Genomic DNA, 21673 nt, shown 5'->3' with positions numbered 1-21673 from the left:
GTGTGTGTGTGTGTGCGGTCAAATCTAACACAGATGGAAAGAAAAAGGGCAGACGCCAAACTATCTACCATTGCCCATTATGTGCCTGAGTACCATGTTTTCAGCCATTTAATGCAGAATAAACTAACAGTAATAACACTGACCATGAATTATCCAATGCAAATAAAATCTCTGTTGGTGCTAAGAAAAGATGTAACTATTCTCGAGGCATAGTGACAAATTTCCTGAGGAAGGGATGGGTTGAATAAGGAGAACTGTGGTTGTAACAAAGGACTCCTGGTGCCAGGTGGTTAACCACACCGATACAGTGTCACACACAGCCAATCACAGCCTGTTAAATCAATATTGGGGCAGTTTTTTATAACACTGCACACTTCATCTTTAAAGCTCTGGTAGATTTAGAGTAAGTAAAAGAAAACAATAAATTATAAAGTACACCTCATTTAGAAACCATCTTATGGATGTGTGGTTTAGCTACATTGTGGTGCATTTTTGTGCTTCTTACAGCCTGATGTTCATGATGTAATTATATGTTTATTGATTATTAATATGTATTTTTTATGAGGTTTCTTCCCTTATTGGTCACCTGATTTACTAATTTTGCAGTTTGACACCATCTTTTTTTCTATCTGTTCAGAAACAACCACTTTCTAATATTTTGGAATCTTGTCTTCAAATAATCTTACTTTATAGTTTATCTTGTTGTAATATTATGTACCGATTTACTTCTCACAATGTTTGAGTACCATTAAACAAATCCTGACTCTAGTTTTTATGTTGTTAATTTAATCAAATGATGAATTCCATAGTATTATTACAGATTTATTTCTTCCCAGATGAAACCCCTTTGGGACGGTCCCGCCTGCAGCGGCGCCGCCCAGCAGGCTGCATCATCATCCGGCGGGACAGCCAAGCTTCCCCGCTGAGCCCTCCCCCTTCATGGACCGGGAGAACCGGAGCGCTCCGATAAAAACTCAGAAAAGAGGGGTAACCAGCTCAGACTGAGGACACTCACTACTGCTGCGAAGACACTGACAAGAAAGCGACTCAGAAGACTTTTATTCTGGTAAGAGCTTTTTTTTCATGTTTATTTTACTGTAACGCGGATCTATAAGGGGAAGCGCCAGCGTTTTATTATGCCAATTTCTGTTATGTTCTATTCTGAATTCATACCATAAACTTCTAAATGATCTGAGATTGAAGAGTTCCTTGGTGGTTATATTGTCTTAAACATTTTGCATGGTAATTATTTAATATGTCAAGGAAAACACGAGTTATTGGCATTTGAAAAGCAATCAAGATATTTGAACCGAAAGACTCTTAAAGTTAATCAGATCAATTAACGCCGCGGAGTGTTCAGTGTTATATAATACATACTGACAGTTCAATCCTCTGTGATTACAAAATAATATGAAGATATTTTGACATGCAGTGCTCCCATTTTATTTCAAACTAATTAGCAAGTTTTAAATTAAAAGCAATTAAAATCTCATGTTATCAAATCAGTCCATTAGTGGCAACAGACACTAACTGTGAAACTGGGATTTTGGATATCCTTGTGCTCGCACATTCATTTGGCATCCCAACACTTTCTCACTCTGACTTTAGCAGCTCTGTATTTACCTCCATGCATCCACATCCACCTGTTTAAACTGAGGAGAAGTATGACTTACCTCTCAGCGTTACACTTACTGTTCATCCCAAGCACTTCACACAGCGTAAAAAAAATTCATTTATGTTGTCAAGGTCACATTTAATCTTTTAAGATATAAGCAAGATATAATGTTACAAATTCTAAAAGAACAAGGTGATTCTGTGCTCTGCTGCTAGACTCAGTGTGTGTTATCGGGGAACATGCCTGCTACGATGATTCATCTCAGTATGTGTGTGTGTGTGTGTGTGTGTGTGTGTGTGTGTGTGTGTGTGTGTGTGTGTGTGTGTGTGTGTGTGTGTGTGTGTGTGTGTGTGTGTGTGTGTGCCAAAACCTGCAAAGGATCACTGCTATGCAGGCGCTTATCAGGCTAATGAATTGGATTTGTGTCTGGCGCTGGCTCTTTGGGAATTCTACTCCCCGGCATCCGTCAGCGCTGATGCTCTCTATCACACTGATAATCTATATGTTGCATGTTTAGAGAAAGTAGAGTTTGTATCCATTATCTTCATTCCTGGCTGTGGGGTCAGCTGCGTTAGTGCCTCACACTGATGTTTGTGACTCACAGGATGAGCCTGTTGGGTCTAAAAGTTGTAAAATAAGTATTGGTCAGACTGTGGGAACAACGGTCCACGTGTCACTGGAATAATTACTGAGCTTTATCTAAGCCACAGTTTCACTTCAATCTTGAATCAAAAACCCCTCTCACAAGCTATTCCCTATCTGACTCTTTGCTGCATTTAATGGGGTGAAAACGGGTTATAAATCCTATCAATGCCTCCTTCTGTGTCTGCTGGAAGCTGGGATGACTCAGGACTACTCATAGTATTTCTGCTGATCTTTGGGATCTCTTTTACCTCCCCCTTTACTTATTTCTCCACCCTCTCTCCATCCTTTCATGTCTTTCCAGAAAGCTGTCTCCTGTTCCATAATCTCAGTTAATACTTATTTTCTAATGTCAACACCTGCTATTTTTACCTGCGTCTTTTGGGTCTGTGAGTCCTTTTGATAAGGAATTCAAGGCTTCACATAGTGCACAGAGGGAGTCTGTAAGACAACAATGCAACCCTTTGTTCTGGGGAATTTTTTTCAGAGACGTATCACAGCTGCTTTATGAAGCTTGACTGAAAACCCCCCTTGTAAGGAATGCTTAATTCCTGCACAGAAGTGTGATGACATTGAATGTCAAAACACATTATCAGCAAACATGATACATGCAAACCTCTTAACTGAAGGAACAATGCCTTAATGGTTCTGTGAGATAAGCATGGGAATAATCTTTACGATCCCACAGATTTTGAGCGCTCGAAGAAGTAAATGTCAGTGCCAAAGAAAATAAGACTGTACAAGTGCCACAATACTAAAAGGTGTTTCATCGGCAAGTTTCTTCTCTGGATGCCAGCATGGGCTGTTCACCTACTCTTACAACCTTTTATAAATCAGTTTTTTTAAACAGAAAAAAGACAGGAAAATAAACCTCAGAGATGCTTTGAATTGCGCAGTGAACCATCATTTGATCTTCACAGTGAGAGGCCACTATGCTCCCTGCATGCCGTGAAACCATTCTCACTTTTGGGCCTTGTTACTGCAAGAATGTCTCACCTCCAACTGTTACAACCTCAGCGCACCGTCACCATTACAGACACATGTTAATGATCCGGTAAACTCACCGCTAAGATGTCAAGAATTGTGGTCGGAACATAAAACCAGTCTCTTTGAATATGCCACGACAGCACAGTAATAGGTACCTAATTCTATTTGTAAAAAACATTGAGTGTGTTTGTGTGTGTCTGTTGTATCATCTGTTGCATGCGTTTGCTTTGCTGATGTGGTGCATCTCAAATCTGCTGTAATTAAGCTGCAGATGACTCACAGTCTGACTGCTGCTGCTCTGAAATATGTCTGAATTTCTTCAATTCATAGCTTACTTACTAGGGGAACTACACTCTCCTCAGGGTGCGTTCTGTAGTACTGTACAGGTTTCAGCTATTAACTGATTTGTTGTTTCAAAACAAGCCCGACCACTATCAATGCCTTTGAGACTGACTCATTAGAGAGGCTTGCTTGTGAACCTGTTGCTTTGTCTGAGCCAATCATACCAACATATGATTGGCTCTGGTCCTTATGAGCAATTAGTTCTCATTGGGATGCCCCACTTTTCAAAAGTTGTTTCAAGCAGCGTGCGCAAGTTTTGTTTTTCTCTCTTTAATGGTAGAAGAGGCTATAAAGAGTTGGTTGAATGTGTACTGATGTTTTGGCTTGGCTACTGTTCAATTGACTGTTGGAAGTAAAATTATTTGAAGGAATGTTCCTTTTTGCACTTTATAATTGTTTTTGCCTGTTTTCAGCCCATAGTTGCACACAAAACACCTCAGATAGTAGATAGAAAACAACCCACCGCAAACATACATTCACATTAAAAATGATTGGTCTCCAGACAGCCCTTGTTAGCCTAAAACAAAAACCAGTACTCAACACATTAAAACTTAATCACTCTTAGGAAGTTGGTTTCACTGCATAACATTTAAAGAGACAGTTTTACTTTCCTGTTTTCAATCTTGTGTTGATGTCTATTCATATGCACTAAATGTTATGAGACACACCACAAAAACAGCTAAAACTCAGGCCAGTTGTATTGTGGGAATAGTTTTGATGGCTCCAAAACAGGGCCTCTGCATGTCAGATACCACAGACAGAGGGTGGGGTACACATATGCTCATATCTAATGTGTGCATGTTGGTGTGTGTTTTCGTGGCTTGAATGTGTTGATATGCACGCATGTTTCCGAAATGCATGGGGCCCGTGCTCTCAGTATTTAAACAGGAAACATATGTTTCTAGCTGACAGGGCTGGAGAGAGGAGTGACTGAACAGAGCTGAACAGCTGCACAAAGGAAACAAAAAGGAAGTGTGTTGTTGTTACCCTGCCAGTGAGGCTCATTTGGGGGGTAAAAGCGCAGGACAACGTTTTTTTTAAATTATTTCTGTGAGGCAGGGATAGCTTTCAAGGGACCTGTTCTCTTAAAGGTGAGTTTGTGAATGCATTTATGTGTCTGTGTTTTAAAAGTAAATCCTGAGAGGGAGTCTTTGTTCCAATGAACAATGAGCACAATGAACAGTAAATCTTTGTGAATCTTTGTGATAAATGTGTTGATTAGCTCCACGTTCCTGAACACTTTGTGTGTGTGTGTGTGTGTGTGTGTGTGTGTGTGTGTGTGTGTGTGTGTGTGTGTGTGTGTGTGTGTGTGTGTGTGTGTGTGTGTGTGTGTGTGTGTGTGTGTGTGTGTGTGTGTGTGTGTGTGGTTGCCAGCCTAGCTGTTTTACTGATGTATGAAAACACAGCCCTGTTTTTTATTAGCTAGATCAACCACAGAAGGTGAGTCATTGGAGGCAAAGAGAAGAAGAGTAGAAAATGTGCAGGCATGTAAACACAAAGTTATATCTGATCATGTAAGAGTCTAACAAGCTCCTAATGCTTTTTTTAAAGCAACTTTTTTATATTCAGGTCATTTTTCCTTTTCAGACTTCAATTACAACTTTCTTTTTTTCCTCTTTCCCATGTTCTCTCTTCTCCATCTTCCCCCCTCCTTCTTCTTTTGTGACTCATGTTTAGTCACACTTGACTGTGGATCACAGGCGTTCTTCTTCGAAACCTATTTTCTGCATAGAATTGCATAGATTATTTAAAACGGAGAAGAGGAACAAGTTTGGTTTCAGATGTCCTTTTCTAAAAGAATAAAAGGGAAAATATGGCTGTAGTTACTTTGTTTTGCTTTGGGGCTTTTTTTTTGTTCCCCCTTCTTTCCCTTTAAAGCCCTGAGTCACTTTATCCTCCCACAGCTGCTGATCTGCTCTACTAGAGGAGGAATGCTGTCAGTATGGTGCAGAAACTTTGAGTTGCGTGCTGAGACCAGATTTTGGTGTTTGTCAGTCAGTGTCTCTTATTTAGCACGAAGTGAATATAATCTGCTTCCTGTTTATTCACAGTAGAACCGGTATAGAGGAATCATGATAAAAAAGGGGAATTTGTTTTCAGATCAGGACAACAAAGACATATTCTATAGCACACATTTATGTTGAACTCAGTGTCTTTTCGGGCTATTAAAACTTCCTGTCTCGGTCAAGAAGTCAACACTTCAAGGAAATAAAAATGACCTGAAGTTTCCCACCCTTTCCTCTCTAGTGATCTCCCTCTGTGGCAGGTTTAGGGATGGAGGAAGCAAACAGAATAGTCAGGATTGTTTTCCTGTTGTTGTTGGCTTAGTATCGACTGATTCATGACCAAAGATTTAGATGGATTCAACATTAAAATACATGCTCCGTCTGCACACTCAGCATCTACAGGTATCAGCGCCTACACATGCTAGGGATAGGTAAAACTTTGGGCCATTGTTTTTAATATCTAACTTTATTCTTCTTCCAGCTCTTAGAATACGACTTGATAAGCCATGACGAGAACACTTGGACCAGTGGTGCTCCTGTGTGCTCTATGCTGCTGCCTAGCGGACAATGTAAGTCTGACATCCTTTTCATGAGAAGGATCGTTCAATTACTAACAAATTGGTTTTGTCGATTTCAACCCTTTAAGTACAAATCCTGCAATAGGAGGTCAAACAAGGTCTTTAAATGTTGGTGGTTGATAATCCATCTGAGCAAACATGATGTTTGATATTTTAGAATTTTTGTTTTGTTTATTTATTTGTGTTTTTATTGTTTTATTTTCTTAAACAGTATTGCTGATGAACTGTTGCAGTTGACTCTTAAGCCTTGGGTATTGGGGGTCTACTGTCCTTTATTTATCAATAATTGATATTTAACACACAAAATCAGCAGTACTTTGAAAAAATGAAATGAAAGCACCTACTACATTGGTTCGAAACCAATGTCTTGCAACCAATTCCCTTTTACTGCTGCTCTGTGTTTATTATACCTCTTCTTTATTGCAGGTGGAGTTGCTCCGCACTAAGAGAGGGACTCGTTTTTACAGAGGTGAGCCTGACAGTCGGCCAGCAAGACGGACGCTTTTGATTATTCATGTCCAGAAGTCTACACCTTCCTTTGACACCTCCTGTGAGCCCCATCACTCTTCTGTTTGTCTTTCTCTATTAACATGCACCATCACTATCACAACAATCAGCTTCTTTTATTCACTGTTGTCATTCACGTGTTTGTCCTTCTCTTTATGCACCTTTTTATTTCTAACCCTCTTCTACATGTGTCAATGATTACGTTTTCTGTCTGTCTTCCAGTTTGATGTCTGTAAACTTAATATGTTTGTGTGTGTATTCTCAGCACATTGTTTGGATAGTGCAACGTCAGCAGTTCATAGATTTGGGGACACTTGGCTGCGATGGAGTGGACAGCGTGTGGAGTATTGCCGTTGTGCAGTAAGAGGACGAGAGCGTTGTCACGTTGTGCCCGTCATCCGTAAGTGTGTCATGGATGCAAACACATACAAACACGAGTAGGATTTAATATTCTGTTGGTCATTGTGTGTGTCAGTCTGCTTGCCTGTCCTTACTGACCTCTCTGTCTCTCATTATAGCATGTACCTCTAACTTACTGTTAAAACCTCTCATGATTATTTTTTTGCCTGGCATCTTTCCCTGTTATTTCAGTGCATCCAAATGAAGAGCTGTTGGCTTTCTGTGTTTTTTTCGTGTGTGTAATTTAGTCTGAGATTGTTTGAAATACTCCTGCCAGACAAGCCCTAGTACGCACTTTCACCCCCATTGACGACGAATTCTGTGAAGCATAATTGCTCCTCCCTCAGACAAATTACAACCACATTTTCAGCTCGCCAAACTCTGATCTCATACCACGAGTGGGAGAGCGAGTGGGGCACTGTTATTCCGAATGCCAGCCTTTAGGAAATGTTGAAACAATAAATGAAAAACCAGACAGGTGATGGCCAAAAACCAGTTCTGCTCTAGAAAGAAACTCTTGGGATGACTGGGTATTTTTTAACATTTTAGAAGATGTGTGAGAGTCTGGATGAACCATGCACACAAAGTTTTTCTTAATATGTTTACGTCAAATGTGACACACAAACCCACATATTAAATTCTCTGTAAACACAAGCCGTTATCGCCAATCATTTATGATCTGATTATTGAATTAGCTTGTGTTCTGAAGAGCTGGATGACGTGTGACTGACCAGCCGTCTCTCTGTCTGCCTCTCACAGACTGCTACGTGTCTCAGTGCTACAACGGAGGAACCTGTAAGGAGGCAGTTTACACTTCAGACTACATTTGCCAGTGTCCCCCAGGTTTCAGTGGGACTCAGTGTGAGATAAGTAAGTACTCAACAAACTCTTTAATATATCAGACGTGACGCAATTTTTGTCCAAAACACTCAATATTTAGTTTACAAAAAAGCAGATAAAAGCATCAGACCCTCACAAGGAAGAACGATAATGTCATAAGTAGTCATCTGTACTGAAGCAGCTATATATTTTACTATTCCAAGTTTTTAATTTGCATGATTGTTTTACATCAAAGCAACAACAATGAAAAGTTGTTTGTCCATAACAGAGTGACACAACACTGATTAAACCTTCTTATGTACTATTTTAATGACTCTAGATAAGGTCACAGTCTGACCGTGTGACTCATACAGGAGGTGTCATGGTCCTGTGGTTTCAAGAATCATAAACCATGGACAGACATTCTGGGATTATGAATGTTTTTGTTTCTGCGGGTGACTTTAGGGGCACCCCACCCTTTCATAATTATTATGCAAACCCCAGCGGTCATAGCCAAGTGATTTCAGCGAAAGAGTAATGAGTAACAATGGCCAGACTCAATAAATTTGATCACATTTACGATCCTCACACTTTGAGTTTAGTCATTGTTATAACCACTAATTGGAAAATGACTATTTAAATGCTATTAGGACAAACATTGTTAGTTTAATGTCTAATATAAGAAATAACAATGTTTTAATAATTTGCCAAATGTCAGAATAAATTAATGAGGTCAGTTATTAGAGTAAAATCAGTCTCATATATAAATGATTGAGACTTCATCCAGATTTAACCTTGTCCTTTTGTCCAACAGACACCAATGAGAAGTGCGTTTTGGGGCAGGGTGAAGGGTACCGCGGCACATGGAGCATTAGCCATTCAGGAGCAGAGTGCATCAACTGGAACTCCACGTCTCTGAGAGGAAAGAAGTTCACAGCCAGGAAAGCAGACGCCAGCATTCTTGGACTGGGCAACCACAACTTCTGCAGGTTTGTGACTTCTGTGAGCACTGCTGGAGAAAGATGCAAAGTTATTCTAAAGGTTAGATGGATTAAAAAATTAGGTGCATTGCAAAATGTTGTTCAGATGAAACATTTCATCATTAATTTGTTGTATGTTTACTCATTGTCGTGTTTTTATCCCTCAGAAACCCTGACAATGACAACGCTCCTTGGTGTTACCTCTATAAAGGCACTCAGATCGTTTGGGAGGTTTGTTCCATGCCCAAATGTCCAGCAGGTACAACTTCACAAAACGCCAATATATAGTGAGCTGAAAGACTTCTCATTAAACCATTCATTGCTTTTACACTTGGGTTTCTGTGTGTGTTTTGGAGCAGATAGGTACCAAGAATGTGTGCTGGGCTCGGGTCAGTCATACAGAGGCACTGCATCTGTCACTAAGAGCGGCTCTCGCTGTCTGCCCTGGGATTCTCCTTCAATTAAACGCAAGCTCTACAATGCTTGGAGATCTGATGCACTGGAGCAGGGACTGGGAAGCCACAGCTACTGCAGGTAGACATGCCAGCACTATTGTTCATTTTCAACGGTTTCCTTTCTTTGCATGCAAAAATATCAGAATAACTTGTGTTTTCTTTGCATTTCTTCTTCCTATAAAATAATAGGAATCCAGACGGTGATGCAGGTCCATGGTGTCACACCTACAAGAACATGCAGCTGATCTGGGAGCTGTGTGACATACCTAAATGCTGTAAGTTTTTCATTTACATTGTTTCATTCGCAATGCAACAATGTGCTATCATATCTTCTTACCTTTACTTGTCTTTTTATAGCAAGACGTCCATCTATCATCAGCACTCTCGGCCCACGTGCCCCCACCACTAACAACAATAACAGAGGTAGGACTACTTCATAACTCATATTAAATTAAACCACAGGCCACTTCCTGTCATGATTTTAGTTGTTGGTATTTTTACATTTATTTAACCATCATCTTGGAACCTGTCCAATTTGTAGCAACATGTGGGCAGCGCTTGGACAACACCTTGAACCGCCCGTCGTTCCGTATGTTTGGGGGCAGAGAGAGCGACATCACGGAGCAGCCGTGGCAGGCGGCCATTAACGTTTACCAGGCCCGCCACAGAAAACACTTTCACAGATGTGGAGGTGTCCTCATTGACTCCTGTTGGGTTCTGTCTGCTGCACACTGCTTTGAAGACAAGTAGGAATGAGACTCACACAAATGCAACATGCAAAAATGTATCACGCTTGCCATGCAAAATTCCATCATATTTCCTGTGTCTTTTCAGTGATAAAGCTGAGAAATTGGAAGTGATTTTGGGAAGAACGTTTCGGAAACAGAATTCCAGCAGCGAGCAGATTTTCAAGGTTGAGAAGTACTGGAATCACGAGAAATTTGACAACGAAACGTTTGACAATGACATTGGTGAGGGAACATTTCAAGAAACACTTATCATAAATGTTCATGTTGTATGTCTGCGTAGACTGTTCTATTTACCACTGTTGGTACAGAACATTTTGTATGCTCAAATGCTAGATTTTTATGAACTTATAAAAAACACATTTTCAAACACAGTGTTGGCATGGCATTAAGTGAAGGATGGCATGTTTTCCTCCTGCAAACTGATTTGGGCCAAGAATACTTGTTAAAACTCTAAATCCTCCCCCAGTCTTCATCTTACTTTTCCGAGTGCCTTACCCTGACTTTTCCTCTGGTCATTTTCCACTTGCAGCTCTCTTGAAGCTAAAGACGGACATTGGCATCTGTGCTGTAAACTCTCCAGAGGTTCTCCCTGCGTGTCTGCCGGACAGCGGGCTTGTGCTGCCGGACTGGACCGAGTGTGAGATCTCAGGCTATGGAAAAGACTCAGAGTGTAAGCAACATCCAGTCATTTTGTGGAGCTGGTTTCTGATGTGGCTGATGGTGTTTCTCTCTCTTGACTGACCAGGAGAGGGCAGTGCTCCCATAACGCTTGAATGTATTTGCTTTTTGGATTGGAGACTCCAGATTACTAATTCAAACACTCTTTCCACAGTTTCTGCAGAGTTCTCTGAGCGTGTTAAAAGAGGTTACGTTCGCCTGTGGCCCAAAGAGCGCTGCATCCCAGAGGTGCTGTCTCAACGTACAATAACCTCCAACATGCTGTGTGCAGGTGACACCCGAGGCCTGGATGATGCCTGCAAGGTAAGTCGCTTTATGTGTTACGGTGCTAAACCATTCATTTATGACAGAAAATGTTTTGATACATTTCAAATCAAATATGCCAGATATCTTTCGATTACAGCTTCTCAGATATGAGATTTTTCATTAAGCTGAATACATTTTAAGATTTGGATTGTCTTATTTATTATTATTATCTCTCTGTTAATTCTGCTTCTTGATGTTTCCCTTCAGGGAGACTCTGGTGGCCCGCTCGTCTGCCGCAACAACGACAAGATGACTCTGATGGGTGTGATCAGTTGGGGCGACGGGTGTGGGCAGAAGGATAAGCCTGGGGTTTACACCCGCGTCACCCATTACATCGACTGGATTAACAGTATAATTAAGGCAAACCCAGTCTAAATTAAGGAAGGAATGAAGAAGATTTTGAAAGATGACCGTACCCACAAACATAGTGGGTAGAACAGCAAACACAGATATGTTTATCATTGAGAAGATAGACAGAGAGATCAACAGGACTCTCACTCTGTTGTTTATCTAAATCCAAACTAATGGAGGTTCTAAACCAGCAGGAGCACTCCTACAGGAACGCACAAGAAAGACCTCAATCACAGTTTTCATGTTCAAAGTAGCTCTGTGTTTCGTTTTTTTTCTGTTCCTAACTGTGTTTAACGTGACAGTACAAATGGACAGAAACACAGGACAAACTCTTTTTGCCCTTCGGGGTCATCTTGACCTAAATAATAATTGTTGTCTCTTCATGCAAGCAGAGAATAATGTGTTTCTGAATATGTCTTCCAACAAAATGGACAGGAAAAATAGGGAATGTCCGTACATCCCTCTTGTCTTTGTGGCGGTCCTTATGCCGGTTTATACTTCAGGTCAGATGTGCTTTTAGTCCAAAAGAACACTCCACACAGGAATGAAGGCATTACAAAAAGATTGTGTTGCAGGTTTTATGTTATGCTGTTTTATATGTTTTAATGTAATTGTAAGTTCTGCATCAGCTTACTTTGGGGCTTTAGGGGATCAAGACCGAAACACTAAATGTATCTGCTGGCTCAGATTCTGCTTGTTTTCACAGTTTGAACTCCTGTAAGTCTTTTAGATATTAAATTTGGAACAGGAGGTAGCATGGAGATACTCCTATACAAAAACCTGTGCTCTGTTCGTTGTTCTCACTACGTCTTTAAAAATCAGATTCCCAGAGCACTCCTCCGACAGACACCTGGGTTGAGCCCAGCATGTACATAGCCTAACATGTATATTGTCTGAATATTGATTTTATGTTGTTTTGTTCTATGTTATATATTATACTGCTTATTGACTGCAAAAACTTAACAAAATCCTTTTGTTCTCTGACTGGGTTTTAAATGTTTTTTTTACTAAGTTAATATTTATGTGTATTTTATATTGTATTAGAGAAAGTAATATTTGTGCTGTGTGACTGTAGTATGGTAATTTATTATCTCTGTCATTATAACCACATCTAGCAACATACTCCTTTGTTAATAAATAATATTTGGAATATATCTTTTATTGCATTGTTTCGTGATTTATTTAAATTCAATTCATTCCTGAAATATTAACAGTTACAAATTACTGAAGTTCACTAAGGCAAAAAAAACTCTTAAGGGTTTAACCTTTGAAATACATGTTTTTCTTTTATATTCAACAGTTTGACAGTGCCCTGATCCCATTCCTGACATGACCGATGATTTTTGTTGACTTTCATTAGAATCATTGCAACATTCTTGTTATATCTCACATTTATTGAACTTTTCTTTATTTGTGAAGCATGACAGCACTCTATGAACCAAGGAAAATATTTGTTGGACTTTTGTGGCTGTTAATATGTTCATGTTGCAGATAAACAGTTTTTCACACAAACGGTTCAGTCCCATAAATGTTCCCCATAGCATCTTATTAAGTCTCATTTACAGATAAGGACTTATGGGTCGTCCAATTAAGTTTGATACATAACCTAATGGACCATTGCCTGTACCTATAACAGACTCATTTTTCAACAGTTTTTTTTTTTTTTTTTCAAGCTTTACTTTATTCAACCATAAAAAATGATGTCACTCCCAAAATACCCTTATTGAGAAAACATAACCATAGATGAAAAAGAAAACCATATTTGTATTAAAATGTAACAAAAACTATATCCAAAAACAGCATAATATGAATCAGCAGAATATCTAAAGGTTAGAGAGACCTTGACCAAGGGTCCTGGACAACTGACGCCTCAACACAGGTTGTACTGTGGCATAACTTATTTTGGTTTTAAAGTGTGGATGCTTTCTTCATCACCTCCACTGTGTTTTTGTTGTGTTTTTACCTTGTATCAATGACAGTAGCTTACTTGCCAAGCTTCATAGCATGTGTGTGTTTCATGTGTGAGTTAATCATTAATTTCCACTTTTTGTTTGAAGACAGAATACAAAGGAGATGTTATTTACCACTTGCCAGATACATGACTCAGTTTGTTATACTGCCATGAGCAGTTTAGGCAAATGTGGAGCCATGTTGGAGCTGAGTGAGTCTGCAGCGCATTTAGAGGCAGACAGAGCAGCAGGTGAGGCAGCCTGCCTCACTCAGGTAGGAAATGCAAATGAGATCAGTTAGAGCTGCTCTTCACATTCTCTCTGTATCGTTCACTCTCAATCTTCTTAACCATTTGCATCCAAGGACCGAAACAAAGACATTTCCTTATGACTTGAGCTGCAAGACTCAACCCCAAGTCATGACAATGGTAAAGTACTGTTTTAATTTTGGTCAAATTTTTGTTTACATCCTGACGACTTTGAGCAGAGTGATAAGGAAGCGGGCAGTGTTGTTGATGGCACAGTTTTCCGGTTTTTGTAACTGAATTCTCTGTAAACATTTCATGAAGCAACTTATATTTCAGCTTTTTTTCTCAGGGAGATCTGAATTAGGTAAAATGTTATAATGCGCTACACAAGTTTACATTGTATGGGAGTAAGAAGGCAAGCTTGAGTAAACACACCTTGAAGTATCGGCATTGTGCTTTACTTTATAGATACAAGTTTTACACTGTTTTATGTTTGGTCTTTGTGGAAGGCTCCACAAAATCAGTTTATTGGTTGACTAAGAAGCCATTAGCCATGGTTTAGTGTAAATTTGATGTCAAAATGTAATAGGAATTAATACAGATGCAGGTCAGGTTTGTCTAATTTAGATCAAGTCCAACACATTATTTTCTGAAAATGCATCACGTTTTGGAAATCTATCAATTGTTTCAAAAAGTGTCACTTCTACATATCTGCACACATAATCCCTATTTTCATGTTTGGCTAGCTGACTTTAGTTTTGAACTTAAACGTCTTTTGAAATGTATTAACTTGAGTTGAGTCTGCTGTCTGGAAAAATGTACTGATAGCAAAACAATAGGTCGGAGTGATGGTGATCTTTTTGAATAGTTTTCATTCTTGTAACTTGTGCAAATGTTGCCAAACTTCTAAGGCATCTTTATAGAGACTCCAGTGAGTCACAGAAATGCTTTATTTAATTTCACATAACGAATATATCTGGAAATGTTTGCTCATACAGTTTTTACTCTCTAGGTCTTTGGTAACAAAGCCAAAGGTATTTAGGAACAAAGGTATTTAGGAAAAAAACTATTGCAGATAAAATGCACTAAAACTATTCTTGAAAACTGATGTAATCAAAATATTTCCCCATTAAATATAACTAGGACACACTGTTTATAACTGAATAGTAAAACATTTGAATAATGTTCAGTGTGTTTTCCCTTGTTTGCCCATCCTAATTCACTTCATGGTTACAGGACTTTTCGTTTTTCCTCCTGGGGCCCTGATATAACTTTACAGGAGGCTCACCAGAGAGAAGTAGCTCGACACAGTTATTGTCACTGCAACTTGACTTAAATGCAGATATTTTTTGGAATTAGTGTGAGAGAAAAAGGCTGTAAATACTCAGAACAGTACGGTAGTTCTCTTTGTCATTTGTCTCACCTCTGCTCTTCATTTATCAATGGTAGGAAGCTATTATTTCACATTTTATGAACCAATGTGTCAGAAATAGTCCCTCACCTTCACTCTGATCACCTTTAATCAACACTTCCTCTTAAGCGGCCTGACACTGTGGGAAAGCACAATAATGTCTGTCTACTTCCTGATTTCGCCTGACATGTTTATCTCCTCCTCCCCCTCCTAACCTCAGCCACACACCTGCAGATTAACTCTTCTGTGCTTTTACTGATAATGTTCATGATTCTCTGCTTCAAAACAGCCATCGTGAGTAGACTGTAGCTACAACCAAAAGTCACAGAGATACAATTCCTAATGAGGAAATTCAATAATAATAAATACAATACAGTATGTGTTACCTAGTACTTTGGGTGTTTTTACTATTCTAAATGATCTTGCTTACTAAATAAAGCAGCCTCTGAGTCAGGATGATGAAGCGAATTGATTACTAAAGTAAATACTACCAGCCAGGCATGTAGTGAAGTTTATTTTGCCTCTGTTAATTCTTTGGACACTTATTTGAGGTTTATCTGTTTTCAGAGCTTCTTTGGAAAACTGAAGAACCTGTAAGTATTGTTGCTGTTTTTTAAAACCCAGCCGTGTTGCTGTTTATGCATGAAATAAAATGACTGCACCATCTTACCTGTCCTCTCTCCCTCGGACACAGGGTACCTCCAACTCCACCCAAAAGGGAAGGTGAGATTTGACCACACTGATGAATAAAGGGAAAATAGTTTGGATTTCTCCTGTCTTTGTTTCCTCACTGGATGACAGACTTTTTTTCTAAGTTTAACATGTTTTTCATTTTTTCTCACAGAGGACAGTTCAGTGTTTGGTTGGCCGCAGGATGAGTTTGTGAGTAGAAAGACATCAAGCTTGTGGCTGCTTTATAAAACATGTTTCATCATTCTCAATCTATAGTTATGACATTTGTCTTAAGCACTGTTGCTTCTTTCTGTAGAGAGATACCTTACTGTTGCATGCATGTTTTAGGTCTACTGTAAAATGAGAAATAAAGGCTTGCATTCCTGCTACAGTTTAATAGAACTAAAACGTGATACTTATATTCTCAGTATAATTGTGGTGATGAGTATTTTTAAAAATGCACCACTTTACATTTTCTAATGGCAGGATGATGAGGATTGTGACATGTATGAAGCGCCTCCGTGTGAGCTTTCGCCTGTGAAAGTCCCACAGACACAAGTGGAGGAGAATGTTTATCTGGGTAAACACACTCACACATTAATTCAAATAGGGTTAGGGTCTTAAAAAGATCTGATAGGCCTGTTAAAATTCTGTTACTCTTTGCAGAGAGGACATCGCCTCCTCCTCCTCCACCACCACAGAGGAAGGCTGCTCCTCCACCCAGGCCAGGCAAACCCTCAGTAAGAACATATCAGTGTCCTGGAAGTCTGTGTCTGTGTCTCTGAATCCATCAAGACCATGACAACATGTTTAAAGAGTCTGCATTTCTTTTCATTTAAATAATGCTCTGTCATTCAGAAACCTCAACAACGCACTGAGGATTTCTTCCATGATACCAAAACCAAGAAACGTTAGTCATTCATCTGTATTATTTAGCTGTTCACAAACATGCATCTGGTGCTTTATTCATTTTATAACCCACCTCTATTCCAATCTTGAACCTATGTCTTCAGCTCCTGAGGTAGACAGAAATGACAAGCCTGGAAGAAAGACAAAGGGGCCTCCTCCAGAACCCAAAGACGAAGGTGATCACTTCTACACAGACAAAGCCTTTCATAGAAGTTATTTATCCGTCTGTTAATGTATGTTGAATGAGGAGAGGGTAAATGTCAATCATGTAATATGTCAACCGTATATATAAATACATTATTCGTTTTTTTATTAGTCATGTGCTAGCTACAGGAACAGTCAACCCACTCTATGACAGATTTTGCATTTCCTCTTCTGCCCACCTGTTCATCCATCTTCCCAAAGCAAATCTTAAGCCGCACAATCAATGTTTAATGTTTCCAGCAGCAACGGTTTGCTTGTTTGTAATAAAACAGTATAAGTAAACTTATGGGTAGTTCAGAGGAGATTGACGGTGTGACTGAAACAAAGAAGAGCGTGTAACCTGCTGTTGGGCTGTTGAGCTGCACTCTGAGACTGGGCTGTATTAGCAAACTGATCTCAGATCAGATCCGAAAGATAACCAAATAAAACATAACTTTGAATAGAAAATGTTGCCAAAAATCAGTATATTATCAAGATGTGGAATGTTGTGTCATCCCAGTAGTAGATTATTTTCACAGCCTCTGGCTTTGCCCAGTTGTGCAAAGGTCAAAAGCAAACTGTCTGAGATTCTTTGCTTTGGTCTTAAAGATGTTTTCTTTACATTGCATTAATCCCCCACCTGCATTTCAGATGTGTATCTGGATCCAAATGAAGATCAGGTAATATAAGACATTTATCATCCCTGTCTAAAACATTAATACATAAGGAAGAGGCAGCAAAAAGCCATATAAAGCTCCGTAAAAAAATTAAGACCACTCCAATTTTTTTCTTAAATCTTTATCTCTACATGTAGGGCAACCATTCCAGTGTGTGTTGAATTTCAACACAAAGAAACATTGTCAGTAGTTTATAGAATACTTTTTTTTTTTTAAATGGTCACTTAATTTTTTCCACGGCTGTGTACGATTTTGTGGGTAGGAATGGCCCTGCTGTAGACATGAAAATGACTGTAAACAGCCACATAGCTTCAAATGAGTCAGATAGTGTAAAGCACGACTGATCACAGGCCTGAATTCAGGGCTTTGCATGAGCTGTGTATGGTTTAGCACCGGGCTTCAACAGGAATGCCTATCCAAATCATTATTCCATGTGTATAGATGAATACTATGTTTTATGAATTTGTAATTTTGTGTTTCAGGAGGACAATGAAGAGCTGTATTTAGATCCGACAGCTGGTAGGTCGCACCACACTTCACAAGAAATTGCTCTGTACTTTAAGTTTGTATGTACTGTTTTTGGTCTTTGAGTGATGATAAGACTTTGTATTTCTTTTCCAGGTGATGAAAAGTATAATAAATATTATAATTTCCTTTCCTCCTGCTCCTCAGCGTGCCCTCCTCCCCCTCGTGGGCTTCCATCTCTCATGACAGCACTCATGCCTTCTCCAATACCCATGTCAGTGCACTCAAAGCAGCTTTCAACCTGCTTCTGATGATTTGCATCAACCAATTTTACAATATGTCTGCATGGTTCCATACTACCTGTCACCTCAGGCATTAATGCTGCTGTGTTTTTGCAGTGAAATGCAAATGTAGCAGATAATGTTAGTGGTATTAATGAACATCCTCTCTATCCGCAGGATGAAGCCACCAGTTCCCAGGGCTCAGTCTGTGAGTGTCTATTCCTCTCAGTGCTTAGTTTTATCATTCCCTTATGCTAAGCTCTGTCCCTATTTAAAGTAAGAATGTCAAGATAGAGGCTGAATCAGAAATGGAAGTTTTCATTCTTACTCTTTTTCAATTTCCTACATAGGAAATGAAACTCATCAGAATAACACAGCAGAAACTTTTTATTTCCCTTCTTTCAGAATCCATTCCTGCCATCCTTAAATGACTCAAATACAAGTAAAGACCAACATTTCTATAATTGTGAACCACTAATCAATACAATCTAAATACAAAATAAATACTTATGACAGGGATGAACACATGTTGTCTCTATAACTCCTCCAGTTGAAGCAAGACGAGTCACATTTCCTACCAAACTCCCTTTACCCACCTTGGGTGTGAAGCCCCCTCTGCCATCACATCTGAAGGAAGCAAAACCCAGGTAAGAGGTGAAATCGGCAAAGTAATTTCAGAGCCATATGAAACACAAGTTGAACATTAAAAAGCAAGGATTGACATTGATTTCCAGCTTGTTTCTGCTGATGATCCAACCTGAAAGTGTACACATAAAGCATTATTAAATTCAGTGTTTAACATGAGATTTCTTGTCTTTATTCTAGCCTTTTGAATGCATTGATGCCAGGCACTAAGCCTGTGGGTAAGTGCTTTTAAATTCCTTAGAAATGACTATGATCATTTGGGGTTTGCATATATATTTGAAGAATTCTAAACATTGCATGGGTTATACTTTACATCTATTTTAACATGTTGGTGAGTATGGATAAACTAAACCTGTGAAAATACACAACATGTTGTCTGTTTATTTGAAGTCTCCTATGGTGGCATGAGGGCAACCAAACAGTCTGGGAATGAGGTAAGTTATCGATGCACACAAAAAATCAAACACAAAATAGTGAGGACTGATTTCTTATTGTTGACTATTTGATTTTACAGGATAAAGAATGGTTTGCTGGAGATTGCAACAGAAAGACAGCCGAGGATCTCCTTCTGAGGGTCAGCAAGGTAAACCAGACTGTTTAATTTAATGTGGAGATGAAATGTGTTTTTTCCCATTTAATGGTTTTAGGGAGTTGATTCATTCGTCATTTCAAACATAATTACTATTTCTTTCAACTGAGCTAAAACAAGGGCTTAAGGCAAGGGTGTAGCACAGATATTGGGGAAATTTGATGCGTGTTCATGTGCATATTTTTGATGACGCTCAAATAAAAGCCAAACATGAGTCACGCACCTTCAGGGCCTCTTTGAAGGTGAATTATTTCCCATTTCAACTACTTACTCTGGAAAATATGAACAATCTTTTTATATCACCCTCAATTCTTTGTCCATCCAGCATTGTGATATGTACATTTTGCTTGGATTTTCCCTTTTCTTTGTCCTGATTGTAGGACGGTGCCTTTCTTATTCGACACAGCTCAGCTCAGAGCACCCGGCAGCCGTACACCCTCGCTGTGCTCTACCAGCAAAAGGTGTACAACGTTCCGGTCCGCTTCCTGGGGGAGACACAAGGTTATGCCCTTGGAAAAGAGGGCAAGAAGAACGAAGAGGTGATGGCAAATTAAATTTAAGAGAGGAGAGTGAGCAGTCAAAAGAAACAGACAGTAGAAAACATAAAGAAAGCAGGGTTCTGGAAGAATTTGAGGCTTTTGATCTCTCCATTTATCTTGCTGTCTCTCTCTCAGATATTCAACTCCCTCGACGAGATGATTTCTCACCACAAGAATAACCAGCTGCTTCTGATCGACAGCAAGAGCCAGGCCAAGCACACAACCTATTTAACCCACACTGAACGCCCTTAAAACCACACATTTGGAGCTTCTGTCAGGTTGTATTCAGAGTTATAATGATAATTGTACAGTTTGATAGATGATGTAGGTACATTTTATATCACGTGTGTATTAATTCTCAATGAAATCAGCTAAAGTACCGCTAGATAGAATCAGACAATGCCTATTTGTAATGCACTGAAACACAAGGGGATATCATATTTCACCAACATTATTTCCAGAAAGTAGACTCAGCTTCTGCATGATGTAAGAACAGGTTAACCTCACAGAAAACGTTCTGTAGGTTGGCAAAGTGAATTCCTTGTGTTATCATAACTTTAGGAACAATTGGACATGTTTTTTTTTCAGTGAAAGGAAACATGTGTCACTATTTAAATCACCTTTCCAACATTGCAGTATATTTCTGCTGTGTAATGTGAGGCTAAACCACATCACATTCCCTCCCAGGTTGCAGCTTAACTCTTCCCTTTGTGCATCCTGCTCAATTCCATTATTACGGTGGTCGTGTGTGATGAACTGTTGATAACCATTAATCAGTCAATTTTATTACAGCAGTCTTTTCCCCAAGTTTAGTTTGATGACTTTTTAATTGTGTGATATATTACATTTTTCTCTTTGGAAGTGGTGTTGTAGATATTGCTCAATACAAAGATAAAATGAAACTGGTAGATGTTGTTTTTCTTGTTTTTCTTTTACCACAGTTTCGCAGTTTTTACTGACCAGTAAAAGCCAGTTAACCTGGACCATTCACAATAAACAGCAAATATAAACATATTTACAGTAGAAAAGACATATCACAAATAATACACAATATAAAATATTCTGCTTGATAAATTTGAATTTTATATGAAAGACCAAAATACTGCAGCAACAGAACAGATTAAGTGTTTAATTAAGTCCTTTCAGTAGATTCAAACCTCCACCGCTGTCCAGCCGTGTCACTGAAGGTCAGTGTGGTGAGCGCAGGGTTTGTGGTTTTAACTAAGAATCAAGGAGCTGTGTGTGTGTGTGTGTGTGTGTGTGTGTGTGTGTGTGTGTGTGTGTGTGTGTGTGTGTGTGTGTGTGTGTGTGTGTGTGTGTGTGTGTGTGTGTGTGTGTGTGTGTGTGTGTCTGTGTGTGTGTGTGTGTGTCTGTGTTCTTCCTTCCAGTGGCACTGACCAGACATTGTTTGTAACACCTGCTTCCTGTCAGGGTGAAACCACCATTTCTGTGGCCAAACCATAAATCTTGGGCCTGTCAGCAAACAACAGAGTTCTGTGTGCATGACAACAAAAACTGTCAAAACAACAACTTTATAAACATATCTTCGAGATATAGAGTTAAGTCCGAAATATGTTTTAGAGTGGTATCAGCTCATTAACTGGGCAAACAAAGGGCTAAATTATGGCTATAATGTCCATAGTCATGATATTACTTACAGGAAAGGGCATTGTATGTCTTTTAGAATGTAC

At 39.2% G+C, this 21673-nt stretch overlaps 2 protein-coding genes across 7 annotated transcripts; both read left to right on the top strand.

Annotated features, from left to right (window-relative positions):
- Nucleotides 1-934: 934 nt before the first annotated feature.
- On the top strand, nucleotides 935-12568 carry plat (plasminogen activator, tissue). 4 transcript variants are annotated; one of them, XM_063898109.1, is made up of 15 exons: nucleotides 935-1066; nucleotides 6074-6161; nucleotides 6597-6639; nucleotides 6943-7077; nucleotides 7836-7946; nucleotides 8710-8884; nucleotides 9043-9134; nucleotides 9235-9409; nucleotides 9520-9605; nucleotides 9688-9753; nucleotides 9872-10076; nucleotides 10165-10301; nucleotides 10609-10749; nucleotides 10912-11060; nucleotides 11271-12568. In XM_063898109.1, exons 2-15 carry the CDS (start codon nucleotides 6099-6101, stop codon nucleotides 11436-11438), a joined length of 1746 nt encoding a protein of 581 aa, XP_063754179.1. In that variant the 5' UTR covers nucleotides 935-1066; nucleotides 6074-6098; the 3' UTR covers nucleotides 11439-12568. The 4 variants fall into 4 exon arrangements, with proteins under 4 accessions (XP_063754179.1, XP_063754177.1, XP_063754180.1 ...); XM_063898107.1 differs by having other exon boundaries at nucleotides 6597-6720; XM_063898110.1 differs by lacking the exon at nucleotides 935-1066 and adding an exon at nucleotides 4483-4677.
- Nucleotides 12569-13524: 956 nt separating this feature from the next.
- si:dkeyp-117b11.1 (B-cell linker protein) lies at nucleotides 13525-20890 on the top strand. Of its 3 annotated transcripts, XM_063896507.1 has the most exons (20): nucleotides 13525-13637; nucleotides 13728-13791; nucleotides 15590-15615; nucleotides 15717-15745; nucleotides 15867-15904; nucleotides 16181-16274; nucleotides 16361-16434; nucleotides 16553-16604; nucleotides 16708-16779; nucleotides 17438-17466; nucleotides 17946-17982; nucleotides 18085-18202; nucleotides 18387-18417; nucleotides 18615-18651; nucleotides 18760-18856; nucleotides 19035-19072; nucleotides 19245-19288; nucleotides 19369-19437; nucleotides 19824-19982; nucleotides 20118-20890. In XM_063896507.1, exons 2-20 carry the CDS (start codon nucleotides 13783-13785, stop codon nucleotides 20232-20234), a joined length of 1170 nt encoding a protein of 389 aa, XP_063752577.1. In that variant the 5' UTR covers nucleotides 13525-13637; nucleotides 13728-13782; the 3' UTR covers nucleotides 20235-20890. The 3 variants fall into 3 exon arrangements, with proteins under 3 accessions (XP_063752577.1, XP_063752576.1, XP_063752575.1); XM_063896506.1 differs by having other exon boundaries at nucleotides 13566-13791; nucleotides 18136-18202; XM_063896505.1 differs by having other exon boundaries at nucleotides 13566-13791.
- The last annotated feature ends 783 nt before the right edge of the window (nucleotides 20891-21673 follow it).

This window comes from Eleginops maclovinus, chromosome 12 (genome assembly GCF_036324505.1).
Source record: "Eleginops maclovinus isolate JMC-PN-2008 ecotype Puerto Natales chromosome 12, JC_Emac_rtc_rv5, whole genome shotgun sequence".
In the NCBI taxonomy this organism is placed as follows: domain Eukaryota; kingdom Metazoa; phylum Chordata; class Actinopteri; order Perciformes; family Eleginopidae; genus Eleginops; species Eleginops maclovinus.
The sequence above is the reverse complement of the archived record's forward strand: the minus strand, read 5'-3'. Positions and strand labels throughout refer to the sequence as shown.